This window comes from Osmerus eperlanus, chromosome 5 (genome assembly GCF_963692335.1).
Source record: "Osmerus eperlanus chromosome 5, fOsmEpe2.1, whole genome shotgun sequence".
NCBI lineage: Eukaryota > Metazoa > Chordata > Actinopteri > Osmeriformes > Osmeridae > Osmerus > Osmerus eperlanus.
Genome location: NC_085022.1, coordinates 7,824,242 through 7,848,101, shown reverse-complemented (window position 1 = coordinate 7,848,101; position 23,860 = coordinate 7,824,242). Strand labels below are relative to the sequence as shown.

General features: G+C 40.8%; 1 protein-coding gene across 1 annotated transcript in view; it reads right to left on the bottom strand.

Annotated features, from left to right (window-relative positions):
* shank2b (SH3 and multiple ankyrin repeat domains 2b) overlaps positions 1 to 23,860 on the bottom strand; it is a 201,011-nt gene that overhangs the window by 136,700 nt on the left and 40,451 nt on the right. Inside the window, exon 9 of the mRNA XM_062461519.1 lies at positions 21,534 to 21,600. Within this exon, the coding sequence (XP_062317503.1) occupies positions 21,534 to 21,600 (67 nt within the window). The remainder of the gene's footprint in view (positions 1 to 21,533; positions 21,601 to 23,860) is intronic.

Sequence of the window (23,860 nt, the reverse complement as noted above, 5' to 3'; positions counted from 1 at the left end):
AAAGAAGTTCCCTGCGTGGGGCACATAGACTTATATATTAATTAAAACTACTTCTGCATAGTTGCACCGAAAATACAATCGCTATCGAATCAACAGACGTGCAATTTAGCTAGCAGGGGAATAATACAAACAACGAAGATCACCAGTTATATTAATTTAAATTAGCAAGAATATAGACTAATACAATAACAGGCTTAAATTAACTGACAAGTTAGCTATACGACTTCTCAAAGACGCACAATCTCAACTGCGGTGTGAAGCGTGACATGCTATTCTCCGACATGCACTCTAACAATCACATAGACGTCCTAAAATTTTGTACAGCCCTATTTCTGATACCATGGCGGCAGAAATTTAGTCGTGGCGGGCCGCCACGGCAAAATAAACATAGAGGAAACAAACGTGCAAGGTCCCATCCTCTATTTGACAACCATATCCATCCGTGTTGACAAAAAGCAGCTACCTTATTGGTGTAGAAGGATCACGTGTCGAACCGTGCCACCAAAATCCTATTACGCGCTGAAGAAACTAGTTCTGCATAAAACATAGACGCATCGACAATCGACTGGAATTTCAGCGACAAACTTTTTTTTGGTAGCTTAGCAGGACTCGTTCTTTTTTTGTGATAATAAGATTGTGTAGATGCCAGACTGTGGAGCGGGTTGAAACGATAAAAGGGTTCACCTTACAGCCTATAATCAGCTAATACAAATCACCTGTGTGAGAGACTGAGTGGTGCGTGTCTGTCGTTGCCACGGTGATGGTGCAGCTATGATTGCTAACGCGCTGAGGGCAGAGAATAACAGAAATGTATCTAGGATCCACACCTCAAACAAGTTAACCTAGACGCAAAACTATATGTCCAATCCAAAAAATAAGGATATTTTCCAAGACCCAAGACTCGAAACCAGAGATGTCCTTTATACAGTTAGGTCCATAAATATTTGGACATTGACACAATTTTCATCATTTTGGCTCTGTATACCACCACAATGGATTTGAAATGAAACAATCAAGATGTGCTTTAAGTGCAGATTTTCAGCTTTAATTTCAGGGTATTTACATCCAAATCAGGTGAACGGTGTAGGAATTACAATACATTTTATATGTGGCCCCCCCCTTTTTAAGGGACCAAAAATAATTGGACAAACTAACATAATCATAAATCTAATTGTCACTTTTAATACTTGGTTGCAAATCCTTTGCAGTCAATGACAGCCTGAAGTCTGGAACCCATAGACATCACCAGATGCTGGGTTTCGTCCCTGGTGATGCTCTGCCAGGCCTCTACTGCAACTGTCTTCAGTTTCTGCTTGTTCTTGGGGCATTTTCCCTTCAGTTTTGTCTTTAGCAAGTGAAATGCATGCTCAATTGGATTTAGGTCAGGTGATTGACTTGGCCATTGCAGAACATTCCACTTCTTTGCCTTAAAAAACTCTTTGGTTGCTTTCGCAGTATGCTTCGGGTCATTGTCCATCTGCACTGTGAAGCGCCGTCCTATGAGTTCTGAAGCATTTGGCTGAATCTGAGCAGATAATATTGCCAGAAACACTTCAGAATTCATCCTACTGCTTTTGTCAGCAGTCACATCATCGATAAATACAAGGGAACCAGTTCCATTGGCAGCCATACATGCCCACGCCATAACACTACCTCCACCATGCTTCACTGATGAGGTGGTATGCTTTGTATCATGAGCAGTTCCTTCCCTTCTCCATACTCTTCTCTTCCCATCATTCTGGTACAAGTTGATCTTGGTCTCATCTGTCCATAGGATGATGTTCCAGAACTGTACAGGCTCTTTTAGATGTTTTTTTGGCAAACTCTAATCTGGTCTTCCTGTTTTTGAGACTCACCAATGGTTTACATCTTGTGGTGAACCCTCTGTATTTACTCTGGTGAAGTCTTCTCTTAATTTTTGACTTTGACACAGATACGCCTACCTCCTGGAGAGTGTTCTTGATCTGGCCAACTGTTGTGAAGGGGTTTTTCTTCACCAGGGAAAGAATTCTTCTGTCATCCACCACAGTTGTTTTCCGTGGTCTTCCGGGTCTTTTGGTGTTGCTGAGCTCACCAGTGCGTTCTTTCTTTTTAAGAATGTACCAAACAGTTGATTTGGCCACACCTAATGTTTTTGCTATCTCTCTGATAGGTTTGTTTTGATTTTTCAGCCTAACGATGGCTTGCTTCACTGATGGTGACAGCTCTTTGGACTTCATATTGAGGGTTGACAGCAACAGATTCCAAACACAAATACCATACTTGAAATGAACTCTAGACCTTTTATCTGCTCCTTGTCAATGAAATAACGAACTCCCATGAGGGAATAACATACTCCTGGCCATGGAACAGCTGAGCAGCCAATTGTCCAATTACTTTTGGTCCCTTAAAAAGGGGGGGGCCACATATAAAATGTATTGTAATTCCTACACCGTTCACCTGATTTGGATGTAAATACCCTGAAATTAAAGCTGAAAGTCTGCACTTAAAGCACATCTTGATTGTTTCATTTCAAATCCATTGTGGTGGTATACAGAGCCAAAATGATGAAAATTGTGTCAATGTCCAAATATTTATGGACCTAACTGTATGTCTGTGCAGTCAGAAATACGACTCTACCGGTAGTTTCAAAATCTTGTTCTTTTTGCTTTCTCTGACGATTTTGTCACCAGATTTGCATTGGTCTCTATTGGGCGAGAGTTGGACTTTGTCTTGCTTTCGTGGGGCTCTGAACAAATGTGTACATCTGTTGGATTCAACAGACAACTGTCTACGACCAGCACAAAATTAGCTATCTATTGATCCAAAAATGAAGCATGAAGAGCAAAAATTGTGGCAATGCTGGAAAACTAGAAATATTTTTTCAACAACATCCGAAGCTCCCCTCCACTCTAAGCGTTTCAGTCTGCACTCTAGGGTTTCACGTACACACCCATGTAAATTTCAGAAACGGCTTGAAAAAGTCATGAAAAATAATCAGCGATATTTAAAAAAGTTGAATAGATATCAAAAAGCTGAATTATTTAAAAATAGTTTAGGGTTTTGTCAACATTTTAAAGTTTAAATGGTGGCTCTAGCTGAAAGATTGAGGAAGAAGAAGGATTTGGAAGTTGAAGAAGTTTGAGAGGATTTGAAAGTAAACTCCATTGGAAAACCATGTTAAAAATATTATGAATATTGATTTATATTAATTCAAGCATAAGAGGTACAAAGCTGAAAAGTCATAGCAGGAATGGCCTGAAACTGCTGAATTTTTTGATAGCTGAACGGTTTTAATAGCTGAAGATTTGAAGGCGCTGAAACGTGCCACGGAGAAATAGAATAAGAAGAAGAAGAATATGAAGAAGTTGAATATAGATTCAAAGAATAATACTTGGAATGCTGAAGCAGCATTCCATCAATTATAACAAGCACACAGAACTGAGTGATGAACTGCTGGCAGCGGTGGATGGTCCAGGTGCGACCGGAGGATGAACGGCCGGGGGGGGGCGATGCTCGGTACGGCTCCGCGCTGCAAGAGAAGCCGTGTGTTGGTGAACCCCGTCTGTCTCTGGTCCATGTTAAAACTGTCCGCCGTGAAATGGTCAGTGCAGAGGCGGCTGTTGGAGTTTATCCGAAGCTTTCCATGAGTGTGGCTCTTCACAAAATCTATCCACCTATTTTTCCTTTCATTATCAATAGGAACTTAAATGGCGTTGCAGCGCAGCTGGAGTTCTTGCATCAGGGAAGATGCAGTTACGGGTGGTGGGAGACATCCTGAAGTTAGCTAGCTAGCTGATGTAAGCTACAATAACAGTACAGCAGGAGGAGCCATTCAGTGATCTGACGTAGATAGGTCGAAATGACGTAGACAGGTAGTTTTTTGGCTCCGCCCATTAAAACCTGATCTGAAGAGAAACTGTTCTTCAGTCTAACTCCACATTTCAGTGCGACAAAGTTTTAGCGCTTTGCACATGCTTTCAGGAACTCATTTCACATGTATATAATGTACTTAGAAGCAAAACATGGAATTTACTTTACAGGATCTTTAATAAATAGTGGGTTTATTGTTATTATTTGCTACAGAATGCTTAGCCTATCAAGCTCAAATGAAGCAGACAGTGTACATGCTTTCGAGTACCTTAATCGATAGGCTAGGCTACTGACCAACGTCAATTATTAATACGTCAATTAATAATTGGCAGCATTTATGCCATTTAGAACACTTTATGAGTGGAAGGTCTCTAAGTAGCCTAACCTTATTGCTTTAGGGGAAATAGTACGAAAATATGTGCAATATTACATTAGTTATTAAACTAGGCTATTACATTAACCTTATGTCGTTGTTGTAACATTCATTCATTCATTCTTCCACAAATGAAAACACTGATCAACCATAAAAACAATCGTAATGAAAAATATGAAATATGATATATAAAACTGTACAAAACAGAATAAGGAATAACAGATTAAGGACACTCAGTCCTCACTGTCAGTGTCAGGACAGTTATCTTCCAGTTCCTCAGTTTATTTTGTGTTGGCACAATTACAACAACGACATAAGTCTGTGCAACACAGTCCTGCAGAAAAACATGAACATCTGCCTGTCTCACACGCACTTTTGCAGCCACAGTGTATCACATGCAAAACACTGTCAGGGGCCGAATTTCTGTTACGTGCAAGGTCCCATCCTCTATTTGCCAAACATATCCACCCATGTTGACAAAAAGCATCTACCTTATTGGTGTAGAATGATCACGTGTCGAACCGTGCCACCAAAATCCTATTACGTTCTGAAGAAACTAGTTCTGCATAAAACATAGACGCAACGATAATCGACTGGAATTTCAGCGACAAACTTTTTTTTGGTAGCTTAGCACGACTCGTTCTTTTTTATGAGCTAAAGATTGTGTAGATGCCAGACTGTGGAGCAAGAATCATTTTCTAAAAGACTTTTCGTGGTTCACCTTGCGGCCTATTAGTGGAGTCACAAGACAGAGCTATTCAGTCAACTCGTCTCATTAAAAGACTAAGAGCACTATAATTTCAGCTACTAAAACAAATATACTACTTCTACAGTTTAACAGTTCAGCTTTCAGCTTCTCCCACATTGTAGGCTATTTAAGCTCTTAGCTTTGTTAGATGATGCAGTTCAGCTTCCACACTGCCTCTTGAAATTATACTATTTCTTCGATTACTTCACAACGTTCAAACTTATTCTCCCGCATTGTATTTAAGCACTTAGCTTTGTTAGATGATGCAGTTTAGCTTCCACACTGCCTCTTTTGTGTGACTCACACATTTTTGAAATTCATTTCAGCTTTCAGCTTGCGGGTATTTTCTAATTTCTGTAGCCTATTTTCAGCAATTTAAAAACAAATTATTCATCTTTCAGCATTCCAACACATTTTCTGGAGGAAATGCAGTTACTAGTTATACTAGATAACTTTTCCAGAGGTATCTCTGCTATGAGTTAGTGCAAACCGCTAACTTGATGTTAGGCTACTCGGTGTAGAATGATGGTATTTTGGTGAAATGGTAGCTAATATGGTAGCTAATGTGCTAGAAGTAGTTGGAGAGCTCACTGTCTGCTGTCTCTGGTGTCAATTTTTACTCCTGTGTTACAGCTCAGGGGAACATTTCATTTATATGCATCTGTATGTTTCACTCATTGAACAAATCAATTCTAATTCTATACCGTTTTGTTCGGCTTGACGTAGCGTCCATTATCTCGGTCGTAGGTAGCTTACTTGAGAGAGGTGGCCCGAACTTCAGCTCCTTCAGGCGACACGCCCCCCAAGTCTCGAACAGAGTAGACTGCTGATTTTCTTATGATTTCTAAGCCTAATTTAACATACTTGTCTGTGTTTTTTTTTCATTCTAATTTGGATGGGTAGTTAATAACACATTATTCTGTGGTGTGGTGAACTTGAAACTCGTTTTTAATTCCACTTTACAGGATCTTTAATAGACACAGCTAGACTTCTCTTCCAAGATGGCGTCCCCATTAGTTTCTATAAAAAGTGCTCAGTGGCGCAGTGAGGCAAGCGAGAGCACGAAATGGACCGCGCCAGAGCCTGTTTAAGGAGAGCCTGGCCACTCCCTATTAAGCCCCATTGTACCGAATTTTGTCGCAGTTCCACCAGAGTTCCACTGGGAGTGATCGCGGTCGAATGCAAAATGAATGGGAGTATATGGAGCTAAATGGCTAAATTGGTCTCTTTCACCTGATTGTCGTTCAGAAATCTCAGATTTGATTGTAGTTTTTGCATGTTCAACATGGATTACACGTCGAAAGTTGAATGAACGAGTACTTATGTCCTTTCGATTTCTTACATGGTAAGTCGTTGTTGCCCATAACACGCTAGCATTCTGCAAATGAATGCTGATTGGTTAGTGAAGGACTGACTACGACCAGAGATCCTGCTTGATGGCATTCAAAGCAAAACCAGAATGTCAGAGCATTAGCAACATTAGCAACAACTTTAGCAAACCAAAACTCTTTCTAGTATGTGTTTTGACAGGGAGAGCCTTCCCTGTCAGCTGTGTTGTCGATGGCTCGAGAGAAAAATGGAAGTGACCAGAGCTTGCCGTGAAGCAGTATCTCTGGCCGTACAATGTGTATGACGTCAATGACATTTTAAAAGGCTTTTTAGAACAGAAAGGTGAATTTTAAAAAATCTAACACCCAGCAGTGTGTAATTTTTTTTTGCCTTGCCTCCCCTTTTAGAATTCAGAATTCAAATTACTAGACAAAACATTATATCCTGAGAAAAGTGGATTTTGAGGGGTATAGCTCCATAGACCTCCATTCATTCTGCACTCGGCCGTTAGCGCCCTTATATGGAACTAGAGTGGAACTGCAACCGGTTCAGAACCCGGAAGTTTCCCGAGAGTGGCAGTTCCAGACCAAGCCCCCACCCCTTGCCCCTCGGCTTGAAGCAACGGCCCCGGTGGATATAGGTGGTATTGCATTTCGTGTTTGACTTCCGACTCTTCCGGTCGTTTTTATTCTATTAACTCCAGTCAACATTTACAAAACTATCTCCCCCAATAATTTTTGTTCGATTCTCGAACCTGGCTCATACTACTAGCTTTTTCATAGAATATTTTTTATTTTTGTTTTTTGCTTAGTTTGAAACCAATCCGAAATGGGTAAAATAGCACCCCATTTATTTGATTACGTCAATAAAAGTTGCCTGCAAATGTGCTTGCGGATACTAACAGGGCACGAGCACAAAAGTTCACATTGGCCGATAGCCGAATTACCTGGAGCTGAAAGAAATGGCTTGAGTTGCCTGCCCTATTGTAGCAAGTTTAGCAAATGGTTGTCACACATACATGAAATGTTGTTAATATAGTTTATTCCCGTTATTTTAAAATAGATTTGATTTTTCGTAAAAACGTTCATGACATGATGGCAAATATTATATTATGTTAAGCGTGAGCATAGATTGTTGACATGTCTATCTGGAGCAAAGACGAAGATTAATAGTACTTTAACTGATAACCACAATAGGAAATGATATATTTAAATAATATTAGTCTTGCCTTCAGAAGCTTTTGTTAAACACACTCATTATTGTTTTTTTGATCGTGTCAAAGCCAGACTGCTTTTGTGGGACAATGAAGGTCCTCAGTGACTATGTTTCACCCCCACTTATATCTGATGGAAACGTCTTGTATATAGTTCTGTTAATATGCCCCTTTCAAAGGCACGTTCAATAAAGTAGATTATATTTTAGACACACTTCTCAATTTATTACATTATTACCAAGTCTTGTTAGATCACGTTATATCCATTAATAGGCGTTTGGGTTAGGGTTAACCCTACAAAACCAATTGGTTTTGAACATATAAAACACAAGCCACATTTCTACACTGATTGAAGGCAGTGTGATTTTCGTGGCATTTAGTTTGAATATAAAGTTGACAGTAAGCTATGGTAAGTCTGCATTATGGAAGATTTCTGTTACAAAAATAACTATTAAGCTTTCTTTGCCTGGCGAGAACAACGACAGAGCTAAGTGTTTATTTAATCCGATACAATGCGTTGGAAATCATACTCAAATCACGAAGAAAAAAACTACATATGTGATGAGTTCCATCTAGAATAGCCCTATATTTAGCCCTATAGCCTATTTCTAAAAAACAAGTGAAAGGAATACTATACAATGACAGCATACATTTCCGTAAAGTTTGCATCATGTCTCTGATTCTTATCGGACTTGTACCCCATTCTGCCACTGCAATGCCTTAGCTCACACGCTCGCAACCATATAAATCTATGCTCGCGACTGGTTGTCGCAAAGTATGACGTGTACAGCTAGTTGCAAGCGTGCACAAGGTCTCGGGGCTAGGGAAAAAAAGAGCCACTGTTTAAAGCTAGACCGGAAGAGTCGGAAGTGGAAAGATGGCGCGGTCCAGTCTCGTACTCTCGCTTGCCTCACTGCGCCACTGAGCACTTTTCATAGAAATTAATGGGGACGCCATCTTGGAAGACAAAGGTTGCTTCCTCTAGTTATATTAACTCTATGTTCCAGACCCCCACCCCTCGCCCCTCGGATTGAGGCAACGGCCCCGGTGGATGTAGGTGGTATTGCATTTCCGATTTGCTACCTGACTTGTCCGGTCGTTTTATTCTATTAACTCCAGTCAACATATCTAAAACTATCTCCCCCAAAAAATGTTGTTCAATTCTCGAACCTGGCTCATACTACTAGCTTTTTCATTTAAGAATTTTTCCTGATTTTTGCTAAGTTTGAAACCAATCCCAAATGGGTAAGCTAGCACCCCACTTATTTGCTTACATCAAGAAAAGTTGCCTGGAAACGTGCTCGCGGATACGAACATGGGACGAGCACAACAAAAGGGAACTTCAGCAAATCGCTGATTTACCTGAGCTGCATGAGAACAAGGAGAAAGGACTTGATAATCTACAGTTGCCTGCCTTTATTGTAGCAAGTTTTACAAATGGTTGCACACATACATGACGGTTGTTTGTTGAGTTTATTTACGTTATTTTAAAGCTGATTTAACCATTTTGTAATGAACGCTATTATCATGGCATTACAAACGTAATTATAGCCTAATATAATTAGTTATAATATCGTGGCATGTTACGGCATCATTATAGATTGTTGACATGTTATTCTGGAGCAAAGACGAAGATGTATAAATCATGCCTGATAACCACAATATTGTTATGGTCGTTATAACGAATATATATATATTCTTAGAACTTTATGTCAGTTAACACCACAACGATGGCATTAACAATAAGCTAGTAATAGTAAGCAACACTCATCATCATTATAATATTAACATATGTAGGCTTAATTTAGCTTGATTTGCCGAGCTAGAACAACGACGGAGCCAGATATTCAAGTTTACAGTTTCTTTAATCCGACTTTAAAACTTAAGTTCTTTAAAACTTAAGAAGTCAAACTGAAAAAACACGAAGCAAAAAGAGCAACGTATAGGCCTTGCACGTATAATACTACAGTACTAATAGTAGGGCTGGGCGATATGGGTAAAAAATTATCACGATAGATATTTATATTTCCATTCGATAACGATAATTAAGACGATAGACCACAGATCCGTAGTAGTAGCAAAATAAGTCTCTTCCTCAACTTTTTCCCTACACTCGGCATAAAGTTTAAGCAGCGCGGTGTGAGAGAAATGTTTGCGGCCAGGGAGCACGTACCTGGGGTCAAGTAACTAAAGCTTTTTAAAAACTTGCTTTTTATCAATAGCCTACCTTGGCCCAAACTCACACTTTCTGCATGTTCCAACGAGTGATTTTGCTTCAGGTGGTAAAAAAGGTTTGTCGTATTACCAGACTTGGTAGCCACCTGTTTGTTTACTACACCGTTTATTTGCACCGAACATTGCTCCGCTCTTTGTCGGATTTCAAAAAGCCAAACCACTTCCAAATAACTGAAGAAGATGAACCCTTTTTAAAAATAATTTCTTCATTGGAAGTTGCTCCCTCGCCATGGCTATCGCTGCCACTGTTTTCGGCAATAAGACTCATTTTCCGCGGTTAACATTAGCTAGTCCACTTGAGGTGAAGACGGCCTCCCGCTTCCCGTTCACACTAGTGATGTGTCGTTCGTGAACGATTCGTTCATTTTGAACGAATCCTTACAAGGACTCTGGAGTAACGAGTCCTCTCAAAGAGTGATTCGTTCATTTTCTCGTGGCCGCGCATTGGGACTGTTGCATAGGCTCATCCAAGTAAACAGAAATGATTCGTTCATTTCCCGACTCGGTCTTCGGGTACGAGTCTTTGGATCATTTTTCACGTGACCTGCATAGGCTCTGTAGTGGTAGCTAGAGGAAACGAACGATTCGTTCATTTCCCGACTCAGTCTTTTCTACGAGTCTTTGGATCATTTTTCACGTGACCTGCATAGGCTCTGTAGTGGTAGCTAGAGGAAACGCTAGAGGGAACGATTCGTTCATTTCCTTTCTTGGTCTTTCTACGAGTCTTTGGATCATTTTTCACGTGACCTGCATAGGCTCTGTAGTGGCAGCTATAGGAAACGAACGATTCGTTCATTTCCCGACTCGGTCTTTCTACGAGTCTTTGGATCATTTTTCACGTGACCTGCATAGGCTCTGTACTGGAGGAAACAAACGATTCGTTCATTTCCCGACTCGGTCTTTCTACGAGTCTTTGGATCCTTTTTTCACGTGACCCGCATTGTATTTTTTAGTAGAGGAAACTGTTTCCTCATTCCCTTTCGTGTGGCCGCTGTTTTAGTAAGACGTGAATGATATTCGCTCAAGTCATCATACTGACTGGTTTTGTTATTTTCACTTTACATTTACACTTACAGTTTAGTGCAGTGTTATTGTTTGCCGTGATAATTAAATGCTAGTGTAATAATAAATAATAAATGACCAAATCATACAAACTGTCATGATACATTATTTTAATGCAGGAATTTCTTTTAAAATAGTATCTGCTGGTGCACATGTCATGCACTAACCTACATGAGAATATGATACGTGTTTTTGCAGTGGACGGATAGCCCTCCCCCCCCCCCTGAAATGAACAAATGACTTGAAAAAAGATTCGTTCATTTTACTGAACGAGATTCAAAGAACCGAATCAGTAAAATGATCCGAACTTCCCATCACTAGCTCTCACGTAGCAAACCAATCAAAGTTTTTACAGCAACCTACATTAAAATCTCACCATCTGGCTATCTTCACAATAGTCATATCGTCATATCATTGCCCTCCTTCTGTTTTTTGGTGTAGAGTTGACCAACTATAAAATTACGAAAATACTAGACTATGACGCTTGCATGGCTGCCGCCTAGGCAGTCTCACAGGCAACCCACACTGGCTCAAATTACAAAGACTTTCACGACCTAAATCAAAAATCCGAGATGGCAGTTCCACTCGAAATTGCTTTCTCAACAAAGCCCAATGGTTGGTAATTTTGGGAGTTGGCATTTTTCACTCATAGTCCAAGCTCCAACTTGCGTGCTAGAACGTCTCTATCACGTTGTATCCATGCATCGTTGCTAACGTGTGCTGACGTAGTGACGTAGGCTAGCACTGAGTACCCTTCGTTGACAGAAGGCACTTTTTGGCACAAAAACCCAATTTCTACTTAAACCATGCAACGGAACGTAAATAAAAATACAAGCAACTCAATCGCTACCAAGATGAAACCTTTGACAACTAGGTTGTCTATGTAGTCCAAATATTGACTGAGGCTTAGGGGGGCAAAAATAAATAATAATAAATATATATGTGAGAGAACAAAGGTTGTGCCCTTGCCGAAGGCAAAGCACACCCAATAATAATAAGAAAAGGTAGAAACACTTAAGTGGCTTCGCCGCTTCGCGGCTTGGCCACCAATAATGAAAAAAGGTAGAAACACTTAAGTGGCTTCGCCGCTTCGCGGCTTGGCCACCAAATATAGCTGCAAGCATCAATGGAGGGGCCAAGCAGTCCAGAGCAGGACATAGCACCATAGCCTCCATAGCACTTGTGCAACAATTAAGTCCCAACAACCTGTTGCACTCATGCAACACACCAAGTTACCAACATACCAGTGATTTTTATGGTATAACACCCCAGCCCTCTGCTTTTCGTGGGAACGATGGAACCCAAGTTTGGTGACAATCGGACAAATGGTTGCTGAGATCTGCTCTGCACGTCTTGTTTGGCAGCTTTGCCGCTGCCTTTAATTGGCTCTACCGAACAAACGGTTTTGAAAATTGAAAATACATCTGATACCTTTTGTGAAGCTGGGTCTGAAGATCATCTGTGCCAAATTTGGTAAACATTGTACAAAATGTGTGGCTTGCAAAAGGTTTTTACACTTTTACATGAAATCCAAAATGGCGGCCGCCGCCTTTGATCGGCTCTACCGAACAAACGGTTTTGAAAATGGAAAATCCATCCAATCGCTTTGTGGAGCTTGGTCTGAAGATCATCTGTGCCAAATTTGGTAAACATGGGACAAAAATTGGGGAATGCAAAAGGTTTTTACACTTCTCCATGAAATCCAAGATGGCGGCCGCGTCAATTCGGTTGTTATGAAATATCATCGATGGTCAGGCTTGGGATCTCACAAGACATCAAGAGACAAAGAAATTACTTTATTAAGGTAAAAACTGCAACAGTTATAAGCCAAAACACGTTTATGCTTCTGGCCACGCCCCCTTTTAGTCACATGACACAATTTTTGGAGGACATCCTCAGCATAAGGTTCCGAGTAGGCGTACCAACTTTGGTGTCACTGCCTCAAAGAACTGCTGAGGTATGACTTCACTTCCTGTTTGGCGGCTTTTCTGCTGAATTTGATTGGCTGTACCGGACAAACAGTTGTGAGGATCAAAATTATTTTCGATAACTTTTGTGAGGCTTGGTCTGAAGAGCATATCTGGTTATTCTGAAGAAGATTTGACAAAAATTGTAGGAGGAGTAGTTTTTCAAAGCTTTTTGATAAAACCGGAAATGGCGGAAAATCTATATAACCGGAAATTGACGCCATGGTGTGTGTTGAACTCGGCTTGATCCAAGGAATCCAACAGTACCTCATTTTTGACAATCGGAGATGCGGTTCAAAAGTTACTTGTGTAAACGCAACTACAACTTTGACCTGTTGGTGGCGCTAGAGTGCAACATTATTTTCATGAACAGATTGACAAATTTTAGGTTAGTAGTTAGACTTTTGTAAGGGGAGTGTAAGGGGAGTGCCGAACATGTGCCGAACATGTTCTGTCGCCGTTTGACTTCCTAAACAACTGTGTAGATGTTTTTGTAGTGTCTCGCGTAGGCTACAGCGTTGCAGTGAGCAACACTGGTTTGAAACCACAGGTACATTTAGACATTTAGTCATTTAGCAGACGCTCTTATCCAGAGCGACTTACATTAAGTACAGGGACATTCCCCCGAGGCAAGTAGGGTGAAGTGCCTTGCCCAAGGACACAACGTCAGTTGGCATGACCGGGAATCGAACTGGCAACCTTCGGATTACTAGCCCGACTCCCTCACCGCTCAGCCACCTGACTCCCGTAATGATAATTTCTCCCACAAATCCCGTAATGATAATTTCACCCACAAATCGTTTACTTGTAATGTCATAATAAATCCTACAACGAAAATTTATTTGTGAGGAATGTTTATTTTAACGATTGAAAACAGATGCATCATAGACCACTGTAGTATGTGTTGCCCGGGCAACAGAGGCTAATGTCGTGATGCTAATACTTCAGTGAAATAGTAGACTACTGTTTCCAAAAGTAGATGTACTTCCTTAATAATATCAGCTTATATTGTACATTACACATCACAATTGTGTGTCATATCACAAAGTAAAATTAGTAAATAGTTATCACCCTGGCCTCTTTGCTTGAGGCGTTTCTGCAGCTGCCTTGCAGTAAAGCAGTTAGCTTAGCTATCTCCCAGAAGTTAACGAGCTGCTAAACTAATGTTCTGCTAGAGGTAGTCACGCGAGTTTTCGTGACGTTAGTGACGTAAGTAGCGTCATTGACTGTGGCTAGCAAGTTAGCCACCGTTAGCTTCACTTTTCGCCACAAAAACTTAATTTCTACTTAACCTGTTTACGCTCCTGTTTCGCCCGCGAGACAAAAATGCTGCCTCCCCCTTCCTCAGTTACGACGCACTAAATTCTAAAAAATATATTTTTTAGACGCTACACATGTTATACATCGTTGGAAAGCTACGATTCTTGTGCTTCCATTGAAATAAACCAATTCAAGATCAAGTCGCAATAGCAAGCAAAGTCAACGTCTTTTTCCGGTGAACATTCCTTCAACAATGCCAAAGAAAAAAGTTGTACTCACCCTAAGTTGTTCTAATAGGTCCAGGTGTGCAAATCATGCCATCAAAACTTGATCTGCGTAAGTCCCAAGGGTTCAAAGTATCTAACCATGTAAAGTAATTCGTCCAAATACAATGTTTTACGTTCATGAATAGCCATTATCCTTTGTTTCATTATGCAAGTTAGCCGACGGAAGAAACAACTTGTTCACATAAAAGTGTTATTTTCTCCGATTTATCAACGGAGTATTTACAAAATGAAGGTCTCAAAATGTCCGTTGAACCCTCCCCTTTTGATTGACACCTTGTTCGACCCAATAGGAGCTTCCATGCCCCGTTGACAGCCCTCTAAAGCCAACTAGGTCTGTGCGTCCTGCCCCCCCCCGCCCCCCCCCCCCCCACACTCGTTCTAAACAAATTTCTCGAACTGGCTTCGACTGGCTCTGAAATTAGCTCGTTAGCCTTGTAGCTGACAGCTAGCTGAAAATGCCAATACCTCATTTGTATGCGTCTGTGGAGCCTTCAAAATAACAGTCGATTGCGCAATATGGTTGACAGAATCAGTGTTCTTTGTGCGCCAATCCTTGGAATCAGATAAAGCACTCCAATGTGTTCATGCTTCAGTTTTTGTGTTTCAGTATTACTAATTAGGGATTTAGCTATTATATATGATATTTCTAAGTACCAGAGATGGGCCAGAGATAACAATTATGAAAAATAATACCTTTTTATTTGACCTTGACCTTGGTTACAAAGGGTCATTTTGGAGTCTCCAAAAGACCCTTTTAGAAAATTCCTGGATGTACTCTTATAAAAACATGTGTCAAATATGAATATATTGTGGTATTATGTTTGACTTTTGATTTGAATTGGGTAAGGCTTCAACCTGTGGTCCAATTTAGTCTTCCAGATAATACCTACCACCTCTAGGCCTCTTCAGGCCTCTGTTTTCAAAACAAAATCTAGGCGGAAATAGAAATTTTCACTTTCCTTGTGTTCAAGCTTCTATTACTCAACACTAGAAGGACTGACAGGGGTCCTGACAACAGGGGACATAACTTCAGAGTGTCAGCTTTCAAAAGAGATCATTTACATGCATGTACTCCAAATGGTTCAAGAACAGCTTCCAATTTACTTTGGGTATGCTGTTTAGGCGTTTTCAGGCAAATTTAACAGGAACATGAAAAGGTTAAACCGTGCAACGGAACGTAAATCCCAATAGAAGCAACTCAATCGCTACCAAATCGAAACTTTTGACACCTAGGTTGTCTATGTAGGCCAAATATTGACTGAGTTTTAGGGGGGCAAAAAGAATATTAATAATAAATATAGCTGCAAGCAGCAATGAGGTGGCCAAGCAGTCGAATGACCCATAAAACATGTTAGACATCCTCAGAAGAGGGTTACGAGTACACGCAACAAGTTTGGTGTGAATCCATCAAAGATTTGCTGAGATACGACCCAACTTCCTGTTTGCTGGCTTAACAGCACATTTTGATTAGCAAACGGTTTTGAAAATCCAAAAAACATATGATGGCTTTTGTGAGGCTTGGTCTGAAGATGATCTCTGCCAAATTTGGTGAAGATTGGAAAACATTTGTAGGAGGAGTACAGAAAAAACGTTTTTTTCAGTAATTCAAAATGGCGGCCGCATCAATTCGGCTGTTATCACAAGTTATCATGTGTCACACACGGGATGTCCCAAGATATCATGAGACAAACGAATCACTTAATAAAGGCAAACTAATAAACATATTTGCATCCTGCGGCCACGCCCAGTGATCACATGACACCAAATTGTTTGGACATCCTCAGATGAGGGTTACGAGTCATCACATCAAGTTTGGTGGTGATTTCTCAAGAATTTGCTGAGAAAACCGGAAATGGCGGAAAATCTATATAACCGGAAATTGACGTCATAGGGTCGTCACATGTCGTCTCGATCCAGGGAATCCAACGGTACCTCATTTTTGAAAATCGGTCATACGGTTCAAAAGTTACGTGTGTAAACACAAGTCCAACTTTGATCAGTTGGTGGCGCTAGAGTGCTCCAATGAGAGACATGAAACTTGGAGAATATAAAGAGGAGACTGTGCTTAATGAGTGTGCCAAAATTCACAACTTTTTACCATATGGTTCTAGGGGCTGCCATAGACTCCAATGGCAGAAGAAGTGTAATAATAATAAGAAAAGGTAGAAACACTTAAGTGGCTTCGCCGCTTCGCGGCTTGGCCTCCAATAATAATATATATGTGAGAGAACAAAGGTTGTGCCCTTGCCGAAGGCAAAGCGCACCCAATAATATATATGTGAGAAAACAAAGGTTGCGCCCTTGCCGAAGGCAAAGCACACCCAATAATACTACCAATTACAATAGGTGCCTCGCAGTTTCGATGCTTGGCCCCTAATAAATATAGCTGCAAGCAGCGATGTGGGTTCCTCCGCAAAATGGCAAAATATTATAAACATGTACACTATCGAAGATCGAGAGTTGGACAACAAGAGAGCAAAACTACTTCATGTTTGGCCAACAACAGGCTGAATGGGGATTTGAACTCATGAGCATAAGGTTACAAGTCAGTCTCTCTATCCTCTCTGCTACACACCAACTGTTGAGATTGTATGAATAGAAAGGGCTGAGTATTAGCTTTGGTCAGCTTTGGGACAAAGGTTAAGAAACAGTTGACATTTCAAGGTGAAATTGCATGAAATTGTGCATGGTATTTCAGAATGATGTCATCCTGTTTAGCTAAACAGATAATCAAAATTATGACAGGCCAAAAGATAATGGCTGGATTCCAACCTACTACCTTATACTTTACAGCTCACCATCCCAGCCCATTGAGCTATTCTCAGTGTTGAATATTGTCATGTTCAGTTACTGTATAAAAAAGTAAGCTGTTTCTCCTGTGGTAAGCGTTGTTAGATTCAGCCAACGTTGAAACTGCTCTAATTCAATCGTATTTTGACATACCAAGGTGAAATTGTTTGTGGTACTGTAGTGGAAATTTGGAATACAGTTATAATGTGTGTGTTTTATATATGAGGAATGTGTTTTAAGGGAAGTCTAAAGTTGGTTGAGAAGCTTGATACAATGAATGTTGAATCAACTCCATTTGGTAGAGATGCCATTTGCAGTTTATGACACCTGGGGAGGATGAATTGTATTGTTATTGTGATCTGAGGCAGCAGTTTAAGATAGCTGAACTGATCAAGCTGCTCTGACCCTTCCTGTTGCGTGGGTGGTGTTAATTAAATACTTGTTTGAAGATGTCCACACAAAGGACAGTTGACCATTTGACTGGTGAACTCCTGTGGCTTTAGTATCTACTGGTTTGGGGAGAGATGCCACATCAAAGAACTGTGGGACACTTGGTATGGAGTCAAACTGTCACTGAGCAGTGCTGACCAATCACAGAAACCGCCATATTGATGGATTGACCATCAGAAGAACCATTTGTTCTAAGTTTATATAAGGCAGGGTTTTAGGGTTGTTCTTCATCACTCTTGCGAACGATCTGTGGCTAGCACCCCCTTCGTTATGACTGATCACAAAGTACTTTGTTAATTCTTAATTTGTACAAGATAAATAAATTTATTGAAACCGCCATCTCTTGACTATTCAAATCTACACAGTGCCACTAGAGTTTTTCCACAACAGGTACTTCATAATGGTGTCATCCTGTTGAACTGAACAGATAATCAAAATTATGACAGGCCAAAAGACTATGGCTGGATTCCAACCTACGACCTTATACTTTACAGGTCACCATCCCAACCCATTGAGCTATTCTCAGTGTTGAATATTGTCATGTTCAGTTACTGTATAAAAAAGTAAGCTGTTTCTCCTATGGTAAGCGTTGTTAGATTCGGCCAAAGTTGAAACTGCTTGTACATTTCTTATAAAAACGGGACAACGGGATGACTGGGTTGCTGCTGTAAAGAATAACTTACTCATAGTTTTTTTTAAAGGTTGTTTGGAGTGCCATAACTTGTCATGGAAGGGAATTTCAAATCATGCCTAGCATCAGTGGGAATGTGTCCTGGCTTAGGTTACTGAAATGAATTTGTGCAACAGGCAAGTGATCCACCTGAACAATCAATTTACTTCATTAGAGATAACCATTAGAGTTATCTCTACCATGCGTAGACTACAAGTAGCTAGCTACTGTGGTGAACCTGGCTTGTTTTGTAGTGGTTTACACAGTCTCGCTAAACAGATGAGTGTTGTGATGGGCTCAAATAAACACGCATTGCTATGTTTTACAACCGGAGGATTGATCGGAAGACTAGAAACCGTTTTGTCAGAATAAAAAATAAAAACTATGCCTCTGACTGCTTTTGAACCTACAACCCTTTGCTTACCAGCACAACATCTCAGCCAATTGAGCAATTCCCAGACATGGATTACACAAAGTTCAGTAACTGGATAATAAAAAAAAGCTGTTTCTCCAATGGCGAGCTTTGGATGGTACTTCAGGGGCGTGTCACCTTAAAGCCTATTAGGTTTGAACCATCCTTCAAAAATACATTTGATTTAGTGACACTAACATATTGAGGCAATGTGGACATTTACATAAATACACCCCTTTCAGCCATTTTGTATTTGATTCAATTGTCTTAAGTAACGTTTTTAAATACGTAAATGATACATATCTGTACCAAATTTCAAGTCAATTAGAGCTTTGGTTCAAGAGAAGAGGAATTTAGAAGTTTTTTTCATAAATTTGAAAATGTATGACCAGGGACTTTTTGAGATATTGGGGCGCAAGGAGAAGAAAAAAAATAAGAATAAGAATACTACCAAAAACAATAGGTTCCCTCCTACTGGAGGAACCCTAATAATAATACTAACACAAACAATAGGTTCCCTCCTACTGGAGGAACCCTAATAAGAGTATTAACAAAAACAATAAGTTCCCTCCTACCGGAGGAGCCCTAATAATACTAACAAAAACAATAGGTTCCCTCCTACCGGAGGAACCCTAATAAATCATTAATAATAATTAATAAAACGAACAAAAACAATAGGGTTTCCTCCTACCGGAGGAAAATAACGGAAATAAACTACAAACAACCGTCACGTATGTGTGCAACCATTTGTAAAACTTGCTACAATAAAGACAGGCAACTATAGATTATCAAGTCCTTTCTCCTTGTTTTCATTCAGCTCAGGTAAATCAGCGATTTGCTGATGTTCCCTTTTGTGCTCGTCCCCTGTTCGTTTCTGCGAGCACATTTCCAGGCAACTTTTCGTGACATAAGCAAATAAATGGGGTGCTAGTTTACCCATTTCGGATTGGTTTCAAACTTAGCAAAAATCAGGAAAATTATTCTTTGAAAAATCTAGTAGTATGAGCCAGGTTCGAGAATCGAACAAAAATTATTGGGGGAGATAGTTTTAGATATGTTGACTGGAGTTAATAGAATAAAAACGACTGGATGAGTCAGGTAGCAAATCGGAAATGCAATACCACCTACATCCACCGGGGCCGTTGCCTCAAGCCGAGTGGCAAGGGGTGGGGGTCTGGTGGAGAAGCTGAATTGTGCTACGAGCAAGCTAGCCTAGCTGCTGTTGCTAGCCAAACTTCAAAGGGGAATGTTTGAATGCGCCGGAAATGAAAAAATGAATAAAGTTTAGGCTGTGGCATTGAAGACAGCGACGCACCACACAAGCTTGAGTTTAAATACATTATTTAATGTGACATTACTTACTGTACATACAAGTCTTGAATTGCTTAAATGTATAATGCTGCTAGTACACCACGGCTAGGGTTGCCACCTTCAATACTGCAAAATAAGGGACGCCTGACACACTGGGGGCCACACCCCTCGGGGCCACGATGACCACAGGCCCGATGATGTGCCAGTGGTGGTAAATCACAATTTAAAACATGTTTTTATAAAAATATTAAGATTGATACATGGACATTATAAAAATATATCTGCTATTGAAATTTGTGTGAACAGATGCACTCAGTCTCTCTCTATCACAACTCAAATGGTCATATCGTCATAGCTGAATACATTACATTTACATTTAGTCATTTAGCAGACGCTCTTATCCAGAGCGACTTACAGTAAGTACAGGGACATTCCCCCGAGGCAAGTAGGGTGAAGTGCCTTGCCCAAGGACACAACGTCAGTTGGCATGACCGGGAATCGAACTGGCAACTTTCGGATTACTAGCCCGATTCCCTCACCGCTCAGCCACCTGAATACACAGCTATGACGATAATAAACATAGGCCAACAAAGTTTGACAGTGCGACCACAAAAAATAGGCTTTTGAAGGAACTTGTGAGAACCATATTTTATTAACGTAGCCTCCTAAACCGTGCAACAGAATGTACATTAAAATACAAGCAATGAAATCGCTAACAAGACGAACCTTTTGACACCGGCGTTGTCTATGTAGTCCAAATATTGAGGGATCCTTAGGGGTGGGCAAAATAAAGAATAAATATATATGTGAGAGAACAAGAGAGAAGTGACAAAGAGAGAGTTTTGAGCACACCCAATTATTTGTCTTCAATTCAGTGCCAAAAAGCATTTGGTCGGTTCTGAGTGCACGTCCACGGTGTGTTACATTAGCGATGTAAGGGCTGAGAATGTTGCTAAAATAAATTACAGATTGTGATGGGAAGCGGTAACGTTAACTTAGGTATTCATCAGGGAATTAAAGCACATTGAATCGCAGTCTTAAAATCCTCTCCCGGCGTATAACTAAGCGAATTAAATTTTGTTCGAGATCGGTCGGCTGACCCAGGAAAGGATATCCCCTGTCTGCCAAAGCTATTAGGCTCAGACAGTAGGAGGGGATAGGTAGAAACGCAGAGTTTGTCATGGAAAACATAGCAAGCAGGTTAGGTTCACAGAGTAAGTTACCATGGACACTGACCCAAAGTTTTCGTTACCTCTCTTTCTGGAACGGAAAACCGGGAGTATGCCACTTTTCAGGGTTAACCAACCAAAAGTTTTCACTAAACCCGCTACCTGGAATACCCCCCAGGAGGAAGCACATCATGTTTCCATCACACAGGGAACAGCAGGGCTAGTTGAACCACAGAAGACACAAAACACCACTCTTCTCACTGTTCTTGAGTAGTACTCACATACCCCATTCAGTACAGCTCACAATCTATGAACGATTTTGGACAACCATAAGAGCCCAGCTCTTCACTATGACAAATACACACAGAGTTTGTAAACAAGCAGGTTTAGTGTTCAGTATCTTACCAGTATCAATCCCTTTGTAGTTCTTGATGAACTCTGCCAGTTCAAAGTTCCCTGCAACAATGGCCACCTGAAACAGAAGTTTGTAACATGAGAAAAAGTATAATCTTAAATATAATCTTTGTCTGAGGAGGTTCCTGCCAGTTAAGCAATGTCTGGATACCTGTATGTACCCTGTACTTTAGACTCCAAGGTGGCTTTAAAGCCCTAAGAATAAACATAAAAACATCTCAGCGGACTGTAGTGGGTGAAGTAAAGGAGAGGAGACACACAGGATGAGTCAACTATAGCCAGCCAGCCATAACTAGTGGTTCACCTGTAGACCCCTTTACAGTACATAAGGTAAGCCAACTAGACAGATAGGTATGCTAAGTAGACAGGTATGCTACTGGAGCTGTGAGAGATGAATAGACTCTCTCTAAAGATATCTAAATTAAATATGAACAACTGAATAAACTCTTAGATATGTCAATATTGTAATATTAAAGAGCTCATGAGTTTTAGCAGAACTTGAAAGACATTTTCATCTTTACATTTAGTCATTTAGCAGATGCTCCTATCCAGAGCAACTTACAGTAAGTACAGGGACATTCTCCCGGAGGCAAGTAGGGTGAAGTGCCTTACCCAAGTACACAACATTTTGCACGGAATCGAACCGGCAACCTTCCGCTTAGCCATCTGACCCTGATTTTTGCATCTATGCATCTTTTTCCAGATGTGTACCGCTGTCTACTGAAGCGTTGTGAGTCAGGGATCTTTACTGGTGTACTGTAGAGACAGGCAGCATGGTCAGGGCCATCCACTACTGGAACCATGGCTCATGTCAAGTCATTGAGAAGAGCAGGGGACAGTTATGTTTCAGTTAAGACAACCAGGGGCTTCATTTAAAATGCATCAACAGAATAGAAAGAACAGTTGACTTTTATAAATTAAATTACAAATTAATCTCTTGAATCGAGTTCAAAGATCTTTGCCCCTGTTCCCTGTCCTCTGGCTCTCAACAAAGATATCAAATGGAGGTATAGAGATGGAGGGATGGAGGTATGGAGGGATGAAAAGAACAAGAAGTGATTGTTCAGTTGAAAACTAGGTCAGGAAGAATGGGAAAAGAACACTGTTCCAGTTTTCAGAACGCAGCTCAAAATGCCAACGAGCCAGCCAATCAGTCAGCCAGTCAGTCATTCAGTCAGCCAGTCAGTCATTCAGTCAGCCATGCAGTGAGTCAGTCAGTCAGTGAGTCAGCCAGTCAGTTAGTAAGCCAGCCAGTCAGAAAGCTATGAAATCAGCTAGCTTGCCAGCAAACTAGGCATCCAGCCAGCCAACATCCAGTATGTAAACCAGTCAGTCAAACTCCCAGCCATCCTGTCGTTCATTCATTCAGTCAATCAGTCAGGCAGGCCGTCACTCTACCAGGCAGTCGGCCATCCAGCAAGTAAGCCAGCTAGTCAAACAGTCAGTCAGCGACACAAACAGCCAGTCAATCAGGAGAAATGTGTGGAACTTGTGAGAGTGCCCTAACCTTGATTGGGCAGGCTAACTGTTGAGGCCCCACTGACGATGATGTAATTAAGCAGCCAGTGAGGCAAGAAACATAATTTAGAAGTAGGAGATGAATAATAGAGAGAATTAGAGGATGCATCAGCGAACGAGTGCACAGAAGAGATATAGACATTACATAAACATCCCTCCTACATGCACATGAGAAGGAAAATGGAAAACAGAGAAAGAGGGACAGAGAGAAGAAGAGAGAGAAAGATGAAAAGGAAAGAGAGAAGGAAGCATGCTGGGGGGTTGAAAGTAATCAGGACGTGTAGAAAGTGCTGTGAGCATGTGCAGCATCTTAACATTTGAGTTTCTATGAAGCGTATGTTTGTGCTACTGGAAAAAAAGACTTCTGACATGACATGCTGACTCCAATGTAAACAGCCCAGCCTCTTCTAAGTGAGTTTGGTTTAGGTTGGGTGCGAATTGGACTAAGAAAATACAAGACTAAGTACAAGAATTTGTAGTTTGAACATAAGAACTAGAATCTGGAGGTATTACATGAAAATGAGTGAGAATCAGAGTTAGCCTGTGAGGGCCCATCTGGTCCAACAGACTTCAATCTGTCCATTATCAGCAGCAAGTGAGGAAGCCTAATACATGGGGAGGTGGGAGGGGGGCTTTCACTCTGCATATGTGGGAAACACAGTTGGCGTCATAAAAACCAGGCAGACACATGAGACAGAAATGGCAAAATGGCTCTGTAAGAAGTTGGTAAATCGAAGAAGAAAGCCTGAAGGACCCAAGATAGACTTTGAAGCAATTGGTTCTCTTCTCAATTTGGCCCT